The sequence below is a fragment of the Equus caballus genome, chromosome 18 (assembly GCF_041296265.1).
Source record: "Equus caballus isolate H_3958 breed thoroughbred chromosome 18, TB-T2T, whole genome shotgun sequence".
NCBI lineage: Eukaryota > Metazoa > Chordata > Mammalia > Perissodactyla > Equidae > Equus > Equus caballus.
Genome location: NC_091701.1, coordinates 56,722,349 through 56,747,973, shown reverse-complemented (window position 1 = coordinate 56,747,973; position 25,625 = coordinate 56,722,349). Strand labels below are relative to the sequence as shown.

Below are 25,625 nucleotides of genomic sequence, written 5' to 3'. Positions count from 1 at the left end.
TCTTCTCGAGGAGACACTTCCTTGAGAAACCATATTCTTTAAAACTCTTGGCAATGGTTTAAGCAGTCTTCTTCGCTTTGCTCTTCTTATCCAGAAGAAAGACAAAGATGAAAGGTTGAGAAGAAAGACTACGAAAATCCATCATGCTTTCCCTCAACCTTAGCCAGTCCACTGAGGGCTCCACTGCAGTGCCTGGCTGTCAGCATCCATGGAGGAGCATTCGGAACCAAGGACCTTGTTGGGTTTGGGATCTCTAGGACTATTAGGAATTTCCAGTACATCGTTGGATTCCCTCCCTCTTAGTCTGCCACCTGCCAGATCTCAGAATCAACAAGATGAACTCAGGAAATCCCTCATCATTTAGTACCTACAGTAGTGGAGTTCAAAAAGAAATGTGAAGGCAGGATTTCTGGCATCATTCCTTGGATTCCCATAGCTGAGTGCATGACAAGAGTCATGCAGTCCATGAAATCCCTTCTCCAGAAACAAACCAGAGGCAGCTGGCCACTTTCACCATTACTTTCTTCCACAAATTGCAACCAGTGCTTTGATGGCTTCTCACTAGAAAAGGGCACTCCGTGGCACTGTTCTGTCTGGCGTGAGGTGTGACCAGACTACATGCACAACAAGGGACAGACACGCTTATCTTCCTCAGTGCTCTGTCCGTGTGCCTGGAACTGTGTAAATGCTTAATAAATATTTGCTCAATGAGTAAATGAATGGACACTTTTCAGGATGTCACTATTTTATTCCAAGCTAGAACAGTATGATGAAATATGGGTTTGTTCTTAAAAAAGAATTTACACACAGACACACACACACATAGCATATATATTTTAATGAATAAATGTTCTTTGTGGAAAATTTGGACACAAAGGAAAAATTTTTAGATCACCTGTGATCCCACTATTGGTAACATTTAGATGTACATCCTGACAGTCCTTTTTAATGCATATATTGAGACATTGTATAAAGTTGGGATGTTATATACAAACCGTTGTATCTTTCCTGTCCACTGTTTATTGTCACCTACGTCTCTTTTCAATGCACGAGAGCCATATTTAGGCTCAAAATGTCCAGTGGTTCTGCGATATCAACCTCTTACCATTCAGGAATAAGATCCTTTGCGGAATCAAGCACACGCCAATGATTCTTTAAAGCCCTGTTATCTAACACTCTGTCCACACAGAGTATTTAAAAGCTGCACGACTGCACCTCACCCCCGCCTTTGTAGCTGAATAGCACAGTGATGGGAACACAGACTGGGGGCTGGGTTGCCTGGGCTCTACTCCCACCTCTGTTACATTCTGGTGTGTGGTCTGTTGCCCCCATAGCATAATCTATAAAACGGGAAACATAAGAACAGTATCTCCCTCTGAGTGTCCTTGTAAGGATTAAACGAGTTCATGTACTTGAAATATTTAGAACAGTTCCTGGCATATCTTAAACACTATAGAAGTATTAACTATTCTTAGTAGTAGCCCAAGCCTCTTTTCTCAGATATAACAATAAGCACTTAATAACATTCATTCAATGAATGAAGCCTCTATAGCACCATCTAGTGTTGATATTGTGGCTGTTGTTTTTGACACCTTTTGGATTCTGCAGAGCCACAAAGCAACAGTCATTTTTTTCTGGCCATGCTATTCCCCCATTCACTAGTGTCACACAGGATCAGCTTTGAGAAGGGGGCACATCCAAGCTGGTTTAAACTTTATGTTGACTAAATGATGGGAAATTACTGGGTGGTCTAGGGAACCCTGTGAATCAGTCTTACTTTCTGGGTCCTTTGGAGTTCCAGTGATTATATGCTGTGGTGGCTGGGGATAGGGTTCTCCCAACTTACATTTTAGCCCAATGAAGGACTGTCCTTGGAGGCCTTCTTGGAGAGTAGTCACAGGCTTTTCTGGAGGGAACTAGGTCTCTTTGCCTTGACTGTCTTTTACTTGGATATATTCACTGCTTTCCATTTCTGATCTGGACCGTGAGGGAATACAAGAGAGAAGTTGGATTAACAAAAAGGTCAATAAAACCCGTCATTACTGAATCAAGAGCAGAAAAGATACAATTTTATTTGAAAATAAAAGAAGAAAATAGAGTCAAGCATGGGAATGCATTAAAATATATTTCCTGCTGCTACTCTGTTCTCTTTTGAAAGTATGTTTTCTTCAGCAGGCAGCTGACTTTTTCTCCTCGGTGTAGGTAAGTCTAGGTCAAATGGATGGGACTAGAAGGAAGATGGATGAGGGCTGGGGAGGGGCAAATGGACACTTAGTGGCAGGTGGACACTTTCAGGCCTGACTATTCTCAGAAACCATTTACCAGGCAGCTTTAAATCACAGTCAAGAGAGAGGTGCTGCTTCAGTCACTCAGGTGTCACAGTCAAGAGAGGTAAATATATTTTGTGTGACTGTGTGTGTACTGCTCTTCAGGGATTCTTTATTCTGAGGATCCAGAGGTGAGCTCTATGGTCTTTGAACACCATAAAAATTAGAGAATAATCTCTGGGAAGAGGGTCCATGACTTTCATCAAATTCTCGGAAGTAGCCATGATACAAATAGTTTAAGAGCTAGATGCTGGTTTTCCAGGAAGGGATGGGCAGGAGTGGTGGTGGTGGCTGCATAAGACATTGTGATAAAACATATCCCATCATATTATATAATGGGTGCTAACTGATGGCTTAAAAATGATTTGAGCTTTTGACTTTGAGTCTATTAGATGCCATTCCGTTTTAACTTCTAGTTAAATTTCTAGTCAAATTACTTTATTTTAACATTATCCCATCCCTATTCTTACTGTTTGAATTCATCGGCTAGTTCTAATCAATAACATTTTCACAGGCAAAATCTTTCTAAATTTCAGTGCAGTTTCATTTTTGTTTACAACACTGATTTCCACAGTATTGTGGATAATTATTTCATACCTGATAGACTTTCAGGATTTACTTAGTATTAGCAAGACCCAAACCCAGAAAACCTGACTTACAGTTTCAAGATGACAGAGGTGACAGATAAAGACCTTTATACTCCTTCTCCTTTCAAAAATCACCCCAAAATAACAAGGAGAACAAGAAATGGACACAAATTCTACCTTTCATGGAACCGTAATATATGAAGGCAGAAAATGGAGGGAAGCTGGTTCATAGCAGAGAAAAGGAAGGTCCAACCCAAGTGCCTTCAGGGCGAGGGAGTGAAGGAAGGGTGCACATGAGTAACAACGCCCCCAGAATCTCTCAAGGCTCAGGAATCGTAGGATCATGCCACACAAATGGGGTGAAGTAATGTGAGGGGGGTGAGGTCAGGTGAGGGGGTGAGGGAAGGTGAGGTGGAGTGAGCGATGATGCCAACGTGGAGTCCCAAGTCCCGATTCCCTCCCCATGCAGTCAGAGGGCTACTCTCCCTCTCACCTATTCAGGAAACCGGAATGTTTTCTGGAGAAACTGAACCCCAGACTTGGGGACACCAGCAAAAGAAAAGTTAGGGTGAGGTGCACCCTGAAAATAAAAGAATTAAGTGAAAGTCTGTATCCTCAAAGGCTAGAAGCTACAGTTCTCTTTTCTCAGAATGCTAACATCCATGTTTATGCCATTTTCAAGCAAGAGATTAGAAAGTCTAGAGAAAATGAGTTTAGATGATGACATTTGGGGATCTCCAGCAAAAAACCAGCTGGCCATCTGCTCAGCCTGTGGTAAGGCCCAGCGATCTACAGACACTACCCCGTGCGCTGGTGTGCGGTGAATGTTGTAATGCTTTACTCTGAAATATGCGTAGACTACCCAGGATACCAGGAATTTGAGGAAACCACCAATCCCAGAGAAAAGGCGTTCAGAGGAAACGGCAATCAGGGAGCAGAAGAGAACCTCAGCGGAATTATAATTAATATCCTCAAAAAGATAAGAGATGATAATGCATCCGTGAGAGAAGACTAGCATGCTGTTAGAAAAGGAGCAGCAGACAAGAAAAGCTTATAAATTAAAAATATTACTCCTGGAAAGTAAGAGGGGAAAAGTCAACATGGACAATGGGAAAGAAGAGACGAGAAAATAAGGAAATCAATACAGGAAGTCCAATATCCCACCAACTGGAGTTCCATTCAAGTAGGACAGAACAAATAGTGAAGAGGAAATTATAAAAAACAAACAAACAAACAAAAAAAACGATTACAAAAACATACCGAAGAAAATGAGCCTCCAGATTAAAAAGACTTACTGAGAAAAATGATGGGAAAGACGTTCCAAACCAAAGCATATCTTTGTGAAACTGCTGAACCCCAGGGATAGAGAGAGGATTCCAAAAGAACAAAAATCAAGTAACATTCAAAGTATTAGGAATAAGAAGGGTATACGCTTCTCGAAAGCAACTTCAGGAGTTAGAAAACAAATAATAGAGCAGTCTTTCAAAATTCTGAGTGAAAATATTCCAACCTAGAATTGTCAGGGAAGCTAACAACTGAGCAGGAGAATAGATGAAAGACATTCTCAGTCACGCAAAGCCTCCAAAAAAGATTTAAGTGCTCAGTGTTAAAAAATTAACACCCTTTCTCATGAGGCCACTGTCAGATGTACTCCCCCAAAAATGAGGGGGCAGATGAGGAAAGGAAGGGATGTGAGATGCAGGAGACAGGAAATCAGCCCCAGGAGGGGAGAGCTGGCAGCAGACAGAGAATCCAGACCAAAGAGCAGGACCAGGCCACGGCCAAGAGTCCCCACAACAGGAAGGAGTCTAATAAATGAGGCTTTGGAGAGCTGTGTAGGATGCAGAGAAATCTTAACTCCAGGAAATGAAAGCATTTACATAAGAAAGAAAACAATCATTGGATACTAGCTGGCTCCGCAGTGAATAATAATTATAGAGTAATAATCGGGAAAGCACTGTCTATGGATTGCTGTGCGCGGGTGAGGGGAGAGAGGAAGGGGTGGCTGTGGAGATCAGTTCTCACTTGCCCCAAGACATCAGTGGTTAAGGGCAAACTGTGGCGGGAACAGGCTGGGAGTTTGCCTGCTTCTGCCACTTACTAGCTGTGAGCCCTTGGGCACATTAGTGAGTTTCTCTGTGCCTTGGTTTCCTCTCCTATACCTGAGGAGAATAACAGTTCCGACCTCACAGGGCTGTTAGTTAGAATTAAATAAATTAAATAGTTGTAAAGCTCTTAGAACGGTGTCCAGCACGTAGGAAGGACTATAGAAGTACCTGATGAATAAACAAGTGCTAATAATATGTGGATACTACATAGAAATACCGTGGAAAATACCTACCAAAGTAGGTAAAGAAGAAAATGGAAGGTGGTTGCCTTTGGGAATCAAGCAAGGAGAAGGATGACTGACTACTGTTTCTTGATTCTAAGTCTCTCACTACAATTTGAATTTTTTAAAACTGTTACAGGGGCCAGCCCAGTGGCATAGTGGTTAGGTTCACTCACTCTGCCTGGTGTTTGTGGGTCTAGATCCCGGGTCCGGACATACACGCTGCTCATCAAGCCCTTCTGTGGTGGCGTCCCACATACAAAATGGAGGAAGATTGGCACAGGTGTTAGCTCAGTGACAATCTTCCTCAAGCAAGAAGAGGAAAGTTGACAATAGATGTTAGCTCAGGGCCAATCTTCCTTACCAAAAACAAACAAAAAAACTATTACAGATATTACAGAAACATATTGTTCAGTTATTTCTGCAATAAAAACATAATTAATTAAAAAATAAAGTTTTCGTTGTTGTAAGAAAAGTGTTTTACAAATACTAGCTAGTCATCCTAGATCTGGGGGAAAAAATACATGTAAAAAGGGAAGCAATTTGAACCCCATCTATCCTCTGCTCCCACCCTCAGATAAAGATTGTAATAAGTAATGAAGTGGGAAACTTACTTAGAGGGGAGACATATAGGCCTTGGATTAGGAAAATGCATAGCCTCGCTTTCTAGAGGTTCACTTCCTTTTCTAAACTGATGAACGGACAGCAGGAACCAAAGAACCGTTGCTGATCCTGGTTACGTAATTAATCATGCTGCTCCCCAAAGAAATCACCCCACACGTATGCATTTCACAAACGAGCTACCAGAGGATAATAAAAAAAGAATTCCATGTAACGCATACTCCACCTGATCTGCAATCTGGCTTGCCTAATCCTCTGCCAAATTCTAGTTTTCAAGACATGCACTGCCTTATTATCTGTACAAATTTAATCTGTCCACCAAGCTAATATGAATTAAGGTATTTACAAGATAACTCCTAGAATATCATCATGTAACAATTTGAGCACTTCTAAGTTGCTTATGTTCGTATGAAAAAAAGATTTTTTCTTTTGCCTGCTTTCGTTTAAGTGGCATCTGGTGGATATAGCATTCAGTTCTAAATTCACGGCCCCTTCTTCTCCCCCGACCAGTAAGCACGATGCCCATCATTGAAATGTAGAATCACACAACACGTTCTGCTCTGGGCCTTTGCCAAACTGTCACTGCATCTGAACAGTGCAGCCTCTTCTCTAAAAAGGGAACAAAATAGTCTGAACTTTGTCCTGGTGTGCCAGCGTGGGCCACTGTGACAGCAAGCTAATTCATCACTGTGGGGACCTTAGGCTGTCCAACTGACCACCCAACTCACTGTCATCTGAGGGGGTGGCAGTTAATCATTTCCTTAAATGATGTGGGTATGAAAACAGAGCTGATTGTTGCTCAGCAGACGAACCTTATCCATCCTTTCTGCCCCGAGTAGTGACTGTTGCCATTTTCCCTTCTTCTCAGACTGCTGGGTTTCAAGAGATTCTGACCGAGGTGGAAATTTTAGCCGTGATTGTGGGATGCCTGTGTCATGACCTCGACCACAGGGGAACCAACAATGCCTTCCAAGCTAAGTAAGTGTTCTAATTGTTGTTATTTTAATGCATTTGCCTTTCTGTTCAGAGCCAAAGGTGACGAGTGCTAAAGAGTAAAGCATTAATTTCTGGCATCGGAGGCCAAGGCCACGCAGGCTTGGGCGGGCGTGTCATGGGGCCCATCCATCTTTATAATTCCCTATTCTTCTTTTAATTGCAAATTTGCCCTTCATGTCATGCTTGTTGATTTGGTCTGTCTCTGTTGACCTCAGTCAGATAACAAAGCTCAGTTTTTAAAGGGCCTGTTTTTTTTCTTCCAGAATATTTGCCTTCACGGCCTTATGAGCTTCTTGGACTTGCTACTCTCAAAATATGGTTTTGAAACTGTTGAAATAAAAGTAGTCTTAGGAAATTTTGTGAAACAAAATATCTCTTCCTTCCCCAATAGAATCTCTTCCAGGTTCTTTTGAGGTTGAGTGTCATACAAACTGCAGTGAAGTAAAGCAACACAAGAGCGCTGTAGTCTCTGCCCCTCGTATGCCTCCTCCCATAGAAAGGTGGGAAATGAACAAAGGAATTACATCCATACTGGGCATGTGTAGGCACATAATGTGCACCATCAGAATAATCTGTCCCTAAGCAAGTTGGACTGGTTAAGATAGCTGTTGCTTGGTGGCGCACACTGTGGCTAAGGCCATGGAATTTGTGGATGCTGGAAAGAAGACCAAAACCCAGATCTTCTAACTCTTATATTTAGGGTCCAGTTTTAATGTTCTTTTTACTACCTGTCTGCAAACAAAATGATATATGAGTTCAGAGGCTGGAGAAAAAAGTTTGGGGATGGAGAAGTTAAGGAAGGCTTCAACAAAGAGGTAAGATTAACTTTCAGATGACCAGTTTCAAAGCCCTTATAACAGGTGTATCTCCATAGTCTCAAACATCAACAGCCAGCTGTGGGTCAACAGCTCGTCACTCTTTGTTCCCAAAATACCTACCTGTCGAGGCCTTGGAGTCCTGGCCCCTTGCGTTTGCTCCTGATCTATCAAATAAACTTTGATTTTGTGCCTTTCTCTATCCTCCTGGATCCTACAGCCCATCAACTCAACCCTCTCTTCTCAATATCCTACAATTTCTTGACCCTCTTAATTTTGTGATATCTACTCTGCAAAAACTCAGCCCCAGTTCAATCTAACAATTCAAACTCTTGCTATTCTGACTGGACTTTTAAAGGCTTTGGGGGAAAATGTTACAGTTGTGAGAGTTTGAGACAAACCAAATATATATTCTCCCAACTTAGCTGGATGCTCACTACTCCCCACCAATCTTTCTGTCCCTAGGCAGCTCTGTCCCCCATTGCTCTTAGCAGTTATCTATACCAAACGTCCTCCCTTCCTACACTCCTCCTGTCTACCTCCTCCCCCACAGCACTCAGCAGATCACCTTGCCTCCTCCTTCACAGAGAAAATTGAGGCCATCAATCGAGAACTCCCTCAATTTCCTCCCCTGCCATGTACAAACTTATCTGTCTGGCCCCATCCTCTCCTCCTTCCCCACTATCTCCATGAAAGGGCTGTTCTTCCTCTTGTTTGAGGCTAATCCCCCCACCTCAGTTTTGGATCTCTTTCTTGCTCCCTCCTCCGGAACCTTGCTCCATCAATCTTCCTCTTTCTGCCCCGTATCTTCCTTCCCCTTTCTACTAGCACTCAGCATCCTATTAATATGAGCAATTCTCCACCCTCTTGAAAAGCTCACCTCAATTGCCACTTCTCTCCCTAGCTTCTGTTCTATTTCTCTTCTTTCCTTTCTAGTCAATCTTCTTGGTAAGTTGTCTGTTCATTGTCTTCCATTCCCCAACCCCCACCCTCCTATGTGGCTTCCAGTTCTGCCTCACCGGGGGAACTGCCCTCAGTAATGCCCAACCCCCCCAGAGCTATTGGACTTTCTTATTGTCCTTCTTTCTTGACCCTTCTTGCCATGAGACACATTCTGCCACTCCCTCCTTCCTAGAACTCTCTTCCTTTGTCTCCCAGACAGAGGGTTTTCAACTGCTTTTCCAGCCTTTCTTCTCAGTTCGCATCAAGGCCTCTCTCTGTCTGCCCCAGCCTTTACTGGTGATGTTCTCTCCTGCTCCCCTCTTTCTCTACATCATCCTTCATGCAGGGCCTCCGCCCAACTGCTGGTCAGCCCTAAACTCATATCTCTGAACCATAATTCTTTGCTCAACTCCAGACACTTATTCCAGCTGTTTGAGGAGCACCTCCTGTTTGAAGTCTCACAGTGACTCCAATCTCGGTCTTTCCCTTTACAGTTGTCCTTTCTCTCTTATTCTCTATGCCAGTGAATGGCACCACCAGAAATCCACAAGTCACCCAGATTCCTTCCTTAGCACCCCTCAGAGTCGACTTCTCTGCATTCTTACAATAACTACTGCTTCTTTGCATCTCTCCTGGATTTCTACAACAAACAACCTAACTCTCCTCCTCCAGTCTCCCCCTATTGGCACTCCAGAATAGTCTTTGTAATTCATAAAGCTGATGAGGTCACTTCCCTGCTTCAAAGCCATTCACCCACCTCCTGTGACTTTCAGGACAATGTTCAAATTCCTTTATTTTGCCCCTTAAGGCCCTTTTCAATCAGGCTGCTCCCCATTTTCCTGGCCAAGCATTCATTCCTTCCACCTCCACCCCAACCCATGCATGTGTGTTCCCGACACAACGGGCCACTTGAAGTGCTCCATGGCGTCTGTCTAGTTCATTTCGCTCTGCTCCCCAGTATGCTGTTTCCCCTGCCTGGAATGTCCTTCCTCTCCTTCTTTGCCCACAACTCCTCTGAAAGTACCACCGCCAGGATTCTATCCCTGATGTACCTTCCCCTTGTCAATTTTCTGCATCCACATAATGCCCTGGCCATGCTTTTTCGTAATTGTGCATCTCACTCTATTTTAATTGCTGACTTACATGTGTCTCCCCTTCCTCTTGAGTACCCCTGATGTGTAGCAGGTACAGGAGCATAGTAAACTCACAGCGTGTGTTTGCTGAGTGAATGAATGAATGGTGAATGCATGAATGGGTGAGATTTCATTTTAACTATTTTAACATAGCTTTTCAATAGTTTCTTGATTTCTTAAACAAGTGTAACCTTTTATAGATTATTATAAAACATAGTTTTTATACATGAAGTTTTGATGTTATACTAAAGACACAATAGTGTCCCTGGGGTCTACTGAAGTGTAAACTGTGTATACTTTCATTATAAGGTCTGACAATTCCTTATTTTTGCATTTCTGTCTGCATTTCATTACTTTTTTTAGGATGCCTCTCTCTGTCTCAGGCCAATGGCATCATTGTCAGTGTTTCTTCCTCTAGCACCCTCTCTCCAGCCCCCTACCGTTTGCCACTTAGGCATAAAGAAGAGATAAATGTATTAGAATTGTGTCTTTAAAACAACAGTGACCAGCTTGTGAGTTCTTTTAAGAGTCAAGTGCACAATACTCGTACTCAGGTACTAATGGCCCCTCCCCAGAGAGAGCCTGAGTCTCACACCGAAGGAGGCAGCCCTTCGTGCTAGTTGACCTCTCAGCTCTTTGGACCAAAAGTACACACCTAATCAAACCCCAGCTAGTCATATTTTATCTCCCAGGAATTTGGAGTTGGATTACCATGATATTGACTCAGTTAGCTGTTGATTCCAACCTGCAGATCCACATAGGCTTGGGAGCTGAGGCTGCCATTTGGGGAAAGCTGTGATGACCACATCCTAAGTGGATAAGAGCAACAAGAAAGCGAACCTGCAGAGAGAAGAAACTAGATATTCAGAGAGAAGCAGAAAGAAGAGATTGTACAACCCCAGAGAAAGACAGAGAAAAGGCACCCCTGCTTTCCACATCTCTACTCCTGTTTCCAGGAGACCCAACCATACTTGGGCTCCCTCGGAGTTCTTGCTATCGTTTGATCAACTCTTTTTTTAGTGAAGCTGGTTCTGATTAATTTCTGTTCTTTGCAATTAGGAGTCCCTGAGACAATGAGAAGAACTACAATTTATTTGTTGTTTGCTATTTTAAGCACTCACCAACATCCCTGTAGGGTAGGTATTTTTGTCTCCATTTTATGAGAGGAACTGAGCCTCAGGAAAGAGTAATGTGGCAGATCCAGAATGTGGCAGAGTGGAGTTTGGACCTGGGCTATCTGATTCCAAAAGCCGTTCTTTAACCGCTGCATCATACTCTCTTTCAAGACTTTGTGATATTTATTTTGGGCCTTTGAGCTCCCAGTTTATTGGCTGACTTGCCATATATGTGAGCTCATGGAAAACTCAAATATATTTTGACATCCAGAAAATCAAGACATGGAGCCATAAAAAATCATAGAACTGACCTAGACCTTATTAGCCATATTTTTCAACACCTTAATTTTACAAAAATGGAAACCGAGGTCCCCAAATCTCAAGTGATTTGTATAAGATTGAATATCGTTCACACATATGAGATAGGCATTATGTCGCTGATACTAGTATTCAATTGCTTTTTTTTTTTTTTTGCTTCTTCATACCACGTGGTCAAATCTAGCTGTTCCAAGATGATCTGATGTGTTTCCTCAAGACAACTGATCGTGTATACAATTTGCCAGCTCGTGGGATGTCCATCACCCCTGCCCTTAACTAATAGAGTCACTTTTGAACTTAGGACACCAAGTGCCACCACCACCCAACCTCAGTTAAAATTTCCTTCGAAAATGAATGTAGAAAGAGACCTTTTTACATCATGGTGGAGGAAGTACCTTTTTATTGATTAGAATAAGATTTATTCAGTAAATGTGCCATTGTTTAGAAAATCCCTAAGAAGAAATCTATATCCTTATTTCCCTTTCTATTCCCCAATAATTGAGCACTTTCTGTGTGCAAGCTCTGTGCTAAGCATTGTGGGAGAAATAAAGAAGTATAATAAACAGTCCCTTCACTTAAAGTATTCACAGTCTAATTCCAACCTTTCAAGTGATTTGGAAATGGGATTTAAATGCACCGAATATTATGTAGCAAAGCATTTGCTACCTTTTTTTCATATATAAGGCTATAAAGAAACAGGAGACATTTAGCAAGGGACAAATTACTATATAAAATGCAAAATGCCTCTACAATAAAAAGTTGTGACTTTAGTTATAGCACAATATGATTTATTCTCTTAGCCTTTCTGATAAGTGAACCTTTGCATTTTCATATTTTATTCTTAATTTTTAAGTATTGGAGTGCGTGCAACGAATGATCAATAGGGAGAGAGGGCAGTGATACCATAGTCCTTTGAAATTGCTCTGTTAACACCTCTCTCCTGTTTTCTCCAGGGACAGCATTCCCCACTCATCCCCCTCTCTATTACAGCTGCCCCTGATGATTAAATATCAGTACTGAGCAGCTTTGTAGTATATTCTCCTAGGAGACTTCTTCTATTCATTTCTAGCATAATCTCTTATACTCATTTCTTGGGAGTGAAAACCCATCTTGTCGCTTTCAGCCAGGTCCCAGAAGTGAAATACTGGGGCACATTAATCTGCCGTGACAGCCTAATCCCATTCCTCGCCACCTCCCAACAAGTCTCAATTTCCTAATTACCTTTCATAGTTTTCCTTTTTAAAGTTTCCTATATGCTGTGGCTGTGCACGTCCGTGAAGTCTCTTTTTCAAAGAATATGCTTATCTCGGGAAGTTATGAAAGTACAGTTCCTTTTACACGCTTAATTTGGTGCCTGTGCAAAGTGCTGGATGCCTGTAGGAACAGAATTTTTGCTTTGACTTTTCTTTTTAATAAGTTTCTCCTTGGTGTGCTGCCTGTCCAAAAATGAAAAAACTGTAGTCTGTTGGGATGACCTAACCAATAATGAGCATCATGAATAATCACATGTATAAATATCCTTGTGCTTGGGCAATGTGGGTACTCTTCCTCTCTCCTCCTCTTCTCCTCTCTCCACACACCCTACCCACATACACGCCACATGTCTATATCTCATATTTTCACGATTACAGTGTGTGTGCTCCAAAGCTACTTACATGGTGGATATATTTACCACAATTAAAATGGAGTGTGGTGTTACAGTCCGTTTTTTTCCATAAGTGATTGATTTGGGGTTTTCTTCATCATATTTTACATGAAAATGTGGAAGTATACCTTTACACAAAGTATATTACATGAAAGACATGGCCTCTTTTAAAAAATGGTTTTCTGACTAAGTAAGATTGGTTAATACTGCATATTATATTCCCCTCCTGCAATATCACAATGCATACTTTCACATAGAGATGTTGCTGCAAAATCCTACAATAAACAGTTTAACTTTTTAAACCCAGCATTTCCCAAATGTATGTGACCATGGGACCCTTTCTATTTCTGCCCATACTGCCATTTAACACTCCAAAGAACTAGTATTCTATAGAATACTTTTTGATAAAGTTTATCCTAGCAGATACATTTTGTTTTTTGACACATATCAAGTTTTATGACTGCAGACTTCCCTCTCATGTGCCTAGGAGATTCACAGTGTGTATATATGTCATAGCAGGTATAGGCAGTGTTCTCGGTGAGCCTTGGCCTGAGAGAGAAGGCACCAAGAGGTTTTGCAGTCTTAGAAAATCTGACGGAGACCAAATCTAACAGTGTAAATCAAGGATCCATATGGAAATAGAAGCATTCCTGCTTAGATGATTGTACTCTAGAAAAGTCAAAGTAGAGTTAGTACCATGCTGCATTCCATGAATGCTAAGATGGCACCTTGCTCACAGAAAGGTGAGCATTCTTAGTGTGAATCTGGTCAGAGAGAGTCTCCTACACAATTGTAGGGGACTGTCAGCTTCCTGAGGGTGAGCGTCGTGTCTTATTTGTCTTCGTATTCCATGTGCCTGCAGCCTGGCGTCGTAATAGTCATCAGTACTTGTTGGGTGAAGGAATGTAGACGGCGGGATGAATGAATCAGTGTCTTCCTACACTTTCATTGCATTGGTCTGGTTCAGTTGCAAAATCTACATATTTTTGTGATTAACTCAGTATTGTGTGAGGGTGAGGAGAATGTAAGTAGGAATTACAAAAAGGAGCAAAGAGAGAGTCTAATGATGATGCTCAAACCATGGACGGTCAGAGGACGGCTGCCTTTGCACAAACCCCCTGAGAGTCCTTCTGATGAAACACAGCAGTTCAGAAGCCATATGGCCCTGGGGAAGGGGAGAGGTGCAGCATAGGAGGCACCAGTGTGTTTGTGATAAGCTGTCCCCTCGTTAAAGGAGGAAACATCCTACTCACGCCCAAAAAAGAAAATATAAAGTGATTTGTGATCATCTAGCTGATTTAACTTTTATGAAGTCTGCTAAACCTAGGTGATAAAGGAAGAGATAATATTTTGCATCTTGACCCTACCTTACATCAGCGATTCTGTTATCAGGATTCACACCAGGAAGTGAGGTGCCCACATGGCTGGTTAATAGAAATGAATTACAGGAATCTGAGCCTGCAGTTAGTGGTTATACTAGTAGAATTCTGAATTAAATTTTGAAATCTTTCATTGATGACAACCTGCTTGGCAAAAATGGAGAACTGAATATCAGAAATATATAAGTTATAATTATCATTCTCATTACGTAATGAGAAGAAGCTTAAAAACTTAGATTCCAGTCTAGAACAGGTACTTACTAGCGGTGTGACCTTGGAAAAGTTGCATAATTTCTCTGAGTCTTGGTTCCTTCATCTGTAAAATGAGAAAATAATACCTGTTTCATGGTTGTTGTCAGGATTAGGTGAAATAATGTATTAAGTTGTTAATATGTTGCCTAGTCCATGATAGGTACTTACTCCTGATAGCTATTATTATTATTAACATTATTATAAAATGTTAACACACATTACTGTCAGCCTTCCAATTTGAACTGCAGTCTCATACATACCACTGCAAGCTTACTAACCAAGCAGCTAATAATTTTTTAGGCACCTACTTCATGCCAGGCATTCGGATGTGACATGCACATAAAACATTCTAGAATTTCAAAAACTAAAACAAAGACATACAGTATGCATTTTGAAAAACATATTTTCATAAAAATGAATTTTATGTTAGAAAAATAGTAACTAACATTAATTAATCACTGATTACGAGGATTAGCCTAACAAATTTTTCACTTATTAAATGCTATAGATTAAGGCAAGATTTAAAGAAATAACACATACCTGATTAAAATCTAGTACCCTCCTTACTAACGTCATTCGTAATAAGCCCTACTGAACCTAACCCTGCTGTTTCTTGCAACATGTGCTCAGCTCTGATTCTTTCCCCTGGGGCCCCGAACTGGCGGTGACCTTGGGCTGCCTCGCACTGGAGATGAAGGTCAGTTTATGACCGAAATCCTTCACTTTGCACTAAGATGCAGTCTTTGCTCCTCTCGCCAGCAGGGTGGACTGTGAGCTGTCAATCTCCAGCATTTCCAATTTGAGGCCAAATTGCCCTTTCAGTGTCCAACCTCCCTACAAAGATCAAGAAAGAACACAAGGACCTTGATGGGTCCTCAGCCGGAGTCCCATGACTGCTCTTTAAACTGTAGGGTTCTCTGGATCTCTCCTGACTCTAAGGTGCTCTAAATCCTAATCCAAAAGAATCGGAAATGAACGCACTTGAACATTTTAAATGACCACATTGCCCAAATGACATTGTTGAGGAATGAGTTGTTCGATGTAAGCAAAATTTACAAATAATTCAAAATAAGCCTTTCAAGTATCAATTAACATTTTATTTATTTAAAATGGAAATGTACATGTGTGTTTTAATTATTGATTAATTAATATAGACTATAATCTACTACATGACAGGCAGTGTGATACGCACTTTCAAATATTTTATTATATTCTCATAAATGACAGGTGAGGTAAATAGTATTATCACAAGTTTAGAGATGAACACACTAAGTCATAAAGCACCCAAGTAATGTCCAAAGCTGTTAGTAAGAGCTGCGGTCTGATTCCAAATCCTGGGAACTTTCCAGAGTTCTACACTGAGATAGCGTAAGCGACTGTGGGCTGGGAAACCATAGGAGAAGGTTGCCAACCTTACATGTAAAGTAGATTAAATGGGCGCCACATAATATTCACAAATTCTTTTCCCACAAAGAGTCAAATACATTTGGTATAAGATAGTTGTTCTGGACACTCAGAAACTGTATAAGGCTTAGTTCATGCAGCCTATCCTGATCCTCAGGGACAGAAATTATGTCTTTTGTCCTCAGATCATCCAAAGCACTTTGGACCTGGAACACTTTCTATGGTATTTGTATTGTGTGTTATGTGCATTATTTCTCCTTATGATCACTCTCATCTCCCTTACTAGTCTGTAAATTTCTTAGAGGCATGGACTGTGTCTTATTCATCATTGAATCATCCACAGCACCTAGCCTAACTCATAGAAGTTTCCCGAAAGGTTTACTTCATAGATGAGTGAACTGCACAAGCGGTTCCCTGAGAATGTATCTGCTCATGGTCCTTTGCCAAAGCAGGAAAAGCAGTTTGATCCAAAGAGCTGGTGTCAGGGACATGTTGACAGGTGAAGGGCCTGGTCACTCACCCTTCTGTCCTCTTTCAGGAGCGGCTCTGCCCTGGCCCAACTCTACGGAACATCTGCTACCTTAGAGCATCACCATTTTAACCACGCTGTGATGATCCTTCAGAGTGAGGTACTGACTTAGTGTTCTGCCTCTCCCCTCCACAGAAAACCAATACAACGCTATTTCCTGCCTCTCTTTCTTTGTAGTGCCACAGGTAGATACAGATACAGAGACATGGAACAAGTTTTTTTAAACCAAACTACTGGACCTTTTCTTTGTGGCTTTTTTTGTTGTTATTCTTTCAGATGCCTGACCAAGGACCTTGTTCAGATTCTTCCTGAACTGATTCATTTGGGTTTCATTACTGGTTAGGGAGCTTTCAGATTCACTCATCAGAGGAGACTGCCTATAGCTTGTCGCCAGAGCATGGTCTTACCCTCTTTAAGGGGTACAGAAGCCCACCAACAGAGTGACTTGATCCAAGTAGTAAGTGGCTCAACACTCTCGTTTTGTAAAACCCAAAGCCATTTTAAAATATGGTAGAAGCAGAAACAGGGTGAGAAAGTTACACTCTGTTAGCACAATTTAGAAACCTATGAAAGATAAAAGGACTCAAAATTGCTGGTGGGACCACATTGAAACTAAGAACTGCAACTAAACTGGAGACCCAGAGCTAAGGCCACATGCCTTATTTTGCTTCACGTGGCAATGCAGGAGTTGAAAGTAGTCGGACTTGTATACTTTTAGCTCTCCATGCAGAAAAAGAAAAACTACTAGCTGACTCTGGCTGAGGCGTCTGAGTTTAAAATTGCCAGGAAAGGATCTGTTTAATTTTCTGCAGGCGTGCAGACTTTTTTTTTTTTTTTTTTTGAGGCCAGGAAGGGATCATCTGTTCCCCATTATTTGTCAGTTCTCTAGCTGTGCCATTAATTATTATTATTATCATCATTAAGGCCCTGCTACGCTGGAATAGCATCATTAAATATGGAGGTTTTTTTCCTCCAGCCTATCTTGAGAAAGTGTGTCTTTTGCAATATCAGGAACGCCTTCTTCGACCCCATAAAGGAGAGTCAGCACTCCGGAACCTGAATGTAGCCTGGGAAGGGCAAACCCGCTGGGGGAGATGTGTTTTCAGTTGGGAATGAAACATCAAGGGTTAGGCTCTCAGTAACTCTGACAGAAACCAGCATCCCAGCACCTGGGGCTCTGGAATTTTCCTATGAAAGCCATGTTTTCACTGAGTGCTGTGGAAGAGGGAAGTAGGACAGGAGAAATTTGGGTTCAGGCTATCTTTTCTCTACTGGTAATATGAAGGGTTTATACCTCTGATCCCACCTTTGTAATAACAGGGTTTATAAACAGAATGTCACAGATTTCTTGGAAGGTCACTTGTTTCTTTGCTCAGGGAAACAAAACCCACAAACTCAGAATTTGTCTTCAGATAAACACATGGGCTGCCCTTTACCCTTGGGTTCTCTATGAAGAACGCGGAGTAATAACAGAACCGTGCGCTGAGCAACTGGTGTGTGCAGGGCCTTCCCCCACAGCCCCTCCTGTCCTGCCCATCAGATAAGCAAAAATGCAGATGCTACCATCACCCTACTTTCCAAATGATGCAGAGGCACGGACGTGTTAAATGCCCTCAGGAAAGTTGCTGCAGACCTTTCTCCCTGCACATTTGGGTTTTTTTCCATCAATACCACTCCTTCCTGACCAATGCTGAGGCGGTATTTCAGGGACCAAACCCTCTAGGTGCTATAGAAGCCCAATTTGCATATAAACAATACACTGATTGCAAATCAACTCGTTTTATCATTATTATTAAAGCTGATCTGGCTTGCTTTGTCACTCTGTTAGCTGTAAATTGTGTTAGTTACTATATGTCCTTTAAAAGTAGTAAAACACACTCTCTCACAGAATAATCAAGAATTTGAAATTCAGACCAGCTTTCTCCTGGACTTCACATTAGATTTTACTGTAACTTGTTCCTAACATCTGTATTTCTTTCACTGGGAGATGCTCAATGTGTGGCTGGATCTGGGTGACTACTATTCCATAGCTTCCAACCACTTTTTCCCAGGCCCCAGTTCACGGGCCTGTGATTGATCCATGGGGCAAGGCTCAGGCAGAGAAACCTGGGCAGAATTATGGTATGGCATTCCTTTAGTTATTTGTCTTCTTCCTAATGGCTGAATTAAGGGTCTGGAAGAGTTCATTTGAAAATTATTATTAATATTGGACCTCGTCCCAGGTGGAACCAATATACTCTAGTCTTTAAGGAGTGGCGAGTTCACCCAGTGAGATAAATTAACTCAGGGGAGCAGATTATCATCTGGTGCCTGGTAGGCGGTAATTTACTAATTGATATTCTGGTTCTCTGAAAGAATTAATTTACCTCTTGTTGGAGAATAGTTTATTCTCAGGCAGTCATTCCACCCCCTTCCTTCTGCACCATCTTCTGGCTCTCAACAGTAGGTTTAAAACAAGTCCAGTTCCTGGGCCACATATTTATGACTTCATATTTCATGCTAAGAAAACCTGATAAATGAAAAGTCCTGACTTTCAAAGCAAATTAAGTGAACTGTCAGTCACTTTACAGAAGGATTTTTCGCCTTACTAAAAACATCGTGGATCTGCCTAGTGTAGCTAAAACAAATTCTGATGAAAAGCAGTGTGCTTTTCAAAGGTTCGGAGCTAACAGGTGTATTTGCAAGTTTTCCTAGGTGTAAGTCATCTTTTAGAGTCCTGAGAATTAGGCCAAGAACAATATCTTATACGTCCTAGCTACTCAGTAATTATGGGCTGAATTTAATCTACTACACACTTCCTCAAGATGTATTTTCACAGTTTAACACAAGTTTTCTCAACTTCAGCAGTACTGACATGTTGGGCCAGGGACATCTTTGTTGTGGGGGCTGTCTCGTGCATGGTAGGATGTTTAGTAGCATCCCTGGCCTCTACCCACTAGATGCCAGTAGCACCACCCCCACCAGTGTGACACTCAAAAATGTCTCTAAACACAGCCAGAAGTCCCCATTGCCAGTCACCCCCAGTTGAGAACCACTGGTCTAATGTTTTTTCTCCTCCTTGAAGTTATTTGTTGCCATAACAAGTACTTCCAAAATGCCAACTTAAGTCTTTGCTAGTGAAACTAGTATTTATTTTAGGGTCAGAAAGATTCCCAAATGTTTTTTCAACTTCTCCACTCAGTAATTCCACAGGAAATGGGCAGTCACATGGAGTTGTTGGCATAAACATATCCATAGTAATACAAGTTCAAACGTTTTTCAGAGTTTTCTCTTCAAAACTAGACATAATAAAGTGTCCCTTGGTAGTTTCCCTCAAAAATGATTGCACTTTCTAGCTTTGCTGTGTTTGCCAGGGAATTTGTTTGTATTTGCACAAAATTTCATTAACCTCTTTAAAAAAATGTTTTTATCATGTTCCCATACTTTTTTTTTAATATAGGAAAAACACGTAATAAACAACCTCTGATTTAATGTTGTCTTTTGTGACTTTTTACTTTCCCATTACAGGGTCACAACATCTTTGCTAATTTGTCCTCCAAGGAATATAGTGACCTTATGCAGCTTTTGAAGCAGTCAATATTGGCTACAGACCTCACGCTGTACTTTGAGTAGGTATTGGCATTTGATCGCTTTGACAAATTGGTATCTAAAGTTTCATCCTGTAATTAATTTTCAGGTCCATATTGGGGTTACTTGTTATTCTAGCACTGATATCAAGGTGTAAATGAGCTGAACTTTTTGTTGTTGCTTTCCCCTCATCCACATGAACCTCATTAAGGCGGAATCTACAAGACAAGAGAATCAGGGCTGCAGTAGTGAGATTTATGTCTTTCTTCTGTTTTATGAGCCTTGGTTGGGACTCTTGACTCTGAAACTAAGTGATGGCCATTTTTATTTTAGAGAATGGCTAAGATTGCTATTTTAGACTATTAGTTCTGGTCAGATCTATAATGGCATTGATGATGCTAATGAAAAAGATTTGTTGCTGAAAAATTGACTAAAAGTCCAGGCCTTCATTCCTTGCCTCCTCTCTCTTTCTCAGAGGAGCTGTCCCCCTTTTTTCCAAAAGTCAGGCCTCTATATGAGGCGGAAATTCCATCCCTCTCATCTCAATCATTTTTCATCCTTATCTTCCACTTCTCTCCTACGTGATCTGTCTACTCCAATCAGACTGGTCTCCGTGTTACCTTTTGAAAACACCTTATGCAGTGCCCCTTGTGCCCTAATCATGTCGTTGTTTCTACCTTGAATCCTGTCCCTCCACTTCCCCATCTGGCTGAACTATCCTTTAAGGTCTGTCTCTTCCACCACTTTTTCTAGGAAGCCTGTGTCACTCCCTTTGAAGTCGTACTGCACTTTGGCGTTTTGTCAGTTAGAATTATATTCAGTTGTAAGGAACAGAAAACCCAAAATAACAGTGGCTTACTTCTCTGTCACATAAAAGAAGTCTGGACATCAGCAATCTGGAATTGGTAGAGTAGCTACATTAAGTCATCGGGGACTCAGGCTCCTTCTGTCTTTCTGTGCTGCCACCTTCAACACATGGTTTCCACCTTAGTCCAAGGTAACTGTTCAAGCTCCAGCCATAATGCCACATTCCAACTAGCAGAAAGGAGGAAGGGACAAAGAAGAAAAGAGCCAAAAGGTGATGCAAGATATCTTTTAAGGGATTTTTCTAGAAGCTCCACATAGCACTTCCACTTCATTTCCTTTGTCAGAATTTAATCACTTGGCCATACCTAGGTTGAAGGAGGGTTAGGAAAGGAAGTCTTTATTCTGGGTAGCTATGTGCTCCACTAAAACCTAGTGGTTCTATTACTAAGAAAAAAAGGGAGAAGGATATTGGAGTAGACAACTGACAATCTATGCTACATGTATTTCTTGGTGGATTCTGCTGAATGGGTTTTTACATGGTATAGTGGAAGGAACAAAGGCTTTGGATGTATGTTGGTCTGGATGTAAATCTCATTCTGGCATTCTAGTTAAACCTGGGGTATTGAGCCCAAGTGTCTATGTCTTCTCCCTCCTGAAATTCCACTGAAATGACACCAAATAAATTTAAAATAAAAAGAAAGGCATAATCTGAAAAGAGAAAGAGAGAGAATACACAACAACTGATAAGAGATGTCAATGCCTTTGTGGAAAATGGAAGGCTGACCAATGAATGATAACTGTTCTAGCAGAGTAGAAGTGGAAAGTAGGCCCTACAGAGGAGGACAACTCTGAGAAGCAAGACAATTTGCCTTGTAGAACCTTGTTTGGGGCTTCGAGACAAAAAGCACCATGAAAAGTGGATGTGACACTCAAAGTTTAAGACAAAGAGATTGCTAGAACGTCAGTTTGCAGAGCACTCAGAGCCCATGACGTCTTCTACCACCATAGCCAGTTAACTCCCTTTCCTCTACCCCTGGAGAGGGCCAAAGGTTTATTCCCTGGAGAAATGAAAGAAAGAGCTTTGGACTGAGGAAAAGTACAAGGTGGGAATCAGATGCAGAGCTCAGAACAGAGGATGAAATGAAATGGAACAAGTCTCTGGATTGAAGACTCATGGACCATACCCCAGTCACCCAGAAGCTAGGAGTCTATAAGCCACACGCCCAGGGTTGTCAGATTTAGCAAATAGAAATACAAGAAGCCCAGTTAAATTTGAATTTCAGATAAACAATGAATAATTTTTAGTACAAATACGTCCCATGCAATGTGTGTGGGGGACACACACATACAACTCCCACTCAGCCTTTTATTGCCTTACTGTTACACACAAATAGATACCAAGGATCACAGAACATTTGATGAAAGCCTCCCATGTGAAACACAGAGGCCAAAACAAACAGGAAAAAAAATGGAATTCAGAGAAAACAGGAAGAGGAAGAAAACAAAAACCAAAAACTATTGTTAATATCCTGAGAGCTAAGATATTGTATCCATGAAACAACAGGATGAGTTAAAAAATAATAGGAGCAACCACAGCAGAAGAAAGAGCTCATGGAAATTAAAAACATAACAGATGAAATAAAAAATAAAATGAAAGCAAGGGGAAATACTGTCAAAGGACAAAAAGGTGACAATATAGAAAACATTGTTTTATTTTATTATATGCTTTTTAGTACTGTTTGAGTTGTTAACTATGTGCATGTATTACCTTGCTAAATATAAATTTAATTAATTTAAAAAATATATTTAAAAATAAAAATCCTAGCTTTGCCGTTATCTGGCTGTGTGTCATCAGACAAATTATTTACCTCTCAGAGCATCTTTACTTCGTGTGTAAAATGGAGATAACAATACCTTTGTTATCTGTCTTATAAGTGTCTTATGTCTTATAAATGTCTTGTATGTCTTATAAATGGCGGCATCTACAACCTCATCGCTTTATAGCCTATTTATTTCGCACGTTTTGAGGCCCTCATGTTTGACTTAACTATCATGATCCTCCATCTTTTTCTGAATTGATGCTCCTTGATTTGGGATTTATGGAAGCCTATATTCCTTTAATGTTTTTAATTCCTGTCTCTGACACTTGCAGGATTTTATGTTATTTTTCTCAAAGTAGAAGCATTTTTCCAAGCCAAGTTTCCAAGTAACTTCAAGGGGGGAAAGAAATCTCAATAGTTTGAGTCCATTTATCAAGCCCTGTTAGGGATGTGACGAATCACTGAGTGACCGCTGGAATGCAGTCAAGGAAGCTGGTTGCAATTCGTTTTCTCATTACTCTGTTCTTATCTTACTGCTGCAGCCCTTGCTAATGTTTGCTGACTCCCAGAGAAGCTGGCTTGTTCTCTTTTTGTCAGCATCATTGTTTTTTGAGGTTCCGAATAGCTGCTCATTCTCTAATCTAGACCTTCAGGAGGCTCATTCACTTGCCTGTCTGAAGTTGCATTAACGTATTGCCGTATTTTTAGCCAAAACAACCCCTAGGGTTAATGACGGGAACAGCAGCTCCTATAAAGTCTCACCCAGATGCTTTTATTTCACAAATATACAGTTATGGAATTGGAAGCAGTGCTAGAAATGATGTAATCCAATTCATCTTCCTTATTTTGTAGATCAGGTACTGAGCTCGAAAAGGTTAAATAGTGTAGCTTGGGTCATATAACTACTTAGTGGCTACACTGGAACCCACACCTCCTCTTTCTGGACTTTTTCCACAATCACTGTTTTCCTTCTCTAGTTGAAGAATCAAGAAATAGTTGTCATTTGAATCGAGATTACATAGCATGGCAATATTGACCTTCCCAGGTGTATATTAATCAGCTTAATATGAAAATCAGCATGGGTCCCCTCTGCCCTCTCCCAGAGCAGAGCCGGAGACAAGGACCTGCATGCAGGTAGTGTAGTTTCAGAAGTGACATCAGGCATAGGAGTGGGAGACTGGGATAAGGACACATTCCCTTGTTGGTCACCACTGTGGTCATCTGGGCTTGATCCTGCAGGGACTGTCTGAAATGTGTCATATGCTGCACCTCAAAATTACCACCAACTTCCATCCTCCATCAGCCAAGGTTGTCCCATGAGTGTTAACTGTCACGAACTTCCAGGACTTGCATGCCTGAGGGCTGGGGATTCCCACAGCTGTGCCCACCCCACATGTACAGTCAGAGCCGTGCCAGAGCAGAAATCAAGTGAGGCAAGGGGCCACCCAGGCAGGATCTGTGGCGCTGGTTGAAGAAGCAGCGGCTGGAGAATGGTGGGCCAAGAGGATATGAAGTGGCCCTATACACCTACTTTCTAGAAGTCTGGATTATCGTTGCTTTTTCTGCTCTGACTACTCAGCTCAAAAGTCATAATTCAGTTAAGGTCAGCTGAAAAGGAAGCTCACTGCTTTCCTCCCCTGGGGAAGGGAAGGCAGTCTAGCAACAGCCGGGGCGGGCAGGGAGAAGGTCCAGGCCTTTTAGAGAGGTTTATGACATTCCTCTGGACAGGGTCTCCTGCCATGCGCCAAAAGAGGAAATGTAAGATTCCCGGAAATGTGGAACCCCTTTAAAAACAACCACAAAAACTTGTAACTTTAATTTCTAATGACTTTGGGTGTCCTCGGGATTCTATGCTACAAATGACAGATGAAAGCAGAGTTTATAAGGTTAAAAAACAAAAACAAAACAAAACAAGAAAACCCCAGAGAGAATTTCTAGGCTTCACAACCCAAATCATTCTTCAGTCTGATTTTCCAACTCATTGAAAACATTTTCCAGATTCTGCTGAATGGTGTGTGTTTTTTTTTTAATTGATTTCTGTGCCTATTTCTGAGTCCCTACAGTTCATAGGCTTTGATAATTAAACGGTCATTTCAGCATCTCCAACAGGACTTGGATATGCTCTATTGGTAACCAGCCATGTGACTTTGAGACAGTCACTCACTTAATCTCACTTTGCCTTGGTTTCCTTGTCAGCAACATGGGGACAGGCATATCACCCACACCAATCCCCTAGGGTTCTTGTGGTGGTCAAAGGAAAGATAACTTGGTTGTTTAAATAATTAAGATTTAAATGATATAAATAATTTAAATTTGATAACTTTGATCATTTAAATTACCTTCTAAAGAAAAGAATCATTCAGCCAGAAAACTTAATAAAAAGTGTACCATAAAAGATGACACTCATTAGGGTAAGCAGAGAGATGCAAAATTGTAAGTGTTAAACTTCAAACAATACAAATGCCCTGTACTATTTGTCTGCATGGAAGTCAACAAAGATGACCTATGCAACTTCCACAATTATTAATAAAAACAACAACTAATATTTCCTGAGTGCTTACTTAGGTGCTTCATATACACATCATCCCATTTAATACTTAGCGAGGTCTTATTAGTGAGGTCCTATTACTGACCTCATAATACACACGAGGAAATAGGTTGGAGAGATTCATTGAATTGCTCACAATATTAAATGGTAAAGCTGAGATTCACACCAAGAAATTGGACTCCAAAATGTTTTTTAACTACTCTGTCATTCTCTCTGCATTTATATAACTGTTAGTTTAAAAGGACTGAAGGGGAAACTGAGGCCAATCCTGGGAACCCTATGGCATTAGGGGCAGCAGTAACTTGAGTATGCCCATGCCTGAGGCCAGTTCCAAACATTATGTAGCAAGTCAACTAACTGCAGACTCCACCCCCGGGCAGAGGGGTGAGGGGGGGCAGGTGTGGAGTCTCCAGGTTAGAGTTGCTCAGGAGACTGTCTGGTGGGGCTGAGACTGTAATAAGAGGCTCCTTGTTTGCAGTTGAGCTAAGCTG

The 25,625-nt window shown here is 41.3% G+C and overlaps 1 protein-coding gene across 1 annotated transcript in view; it reads left to right on the top strand.

Annotated features, from left to right (window-relative positions):
• Positions 1–25,625, top strand: part of PDE11A (phosphodiesterase 11A) — a 388,624-nt gene that overhangs the window by 304,261 nt on the left and 58,738 nt on the right. The window contains exons 13-15 of the mRNA XM_014732549.3: positions 6,733–6,842; positions 16,402–16,492; positions 19,900–20,000. Coding sequence (XP_014588035.2) covers positions 6,733–6,842; positions 16,402–16,492; positions 19,900–20,000 — 302 coding nt within the window. The remainder of the gene's footprint in view (positions 1–6,732; positions 6,843–16,401; positions 16,493–19,899; positions 20,001–25,625) is intronic.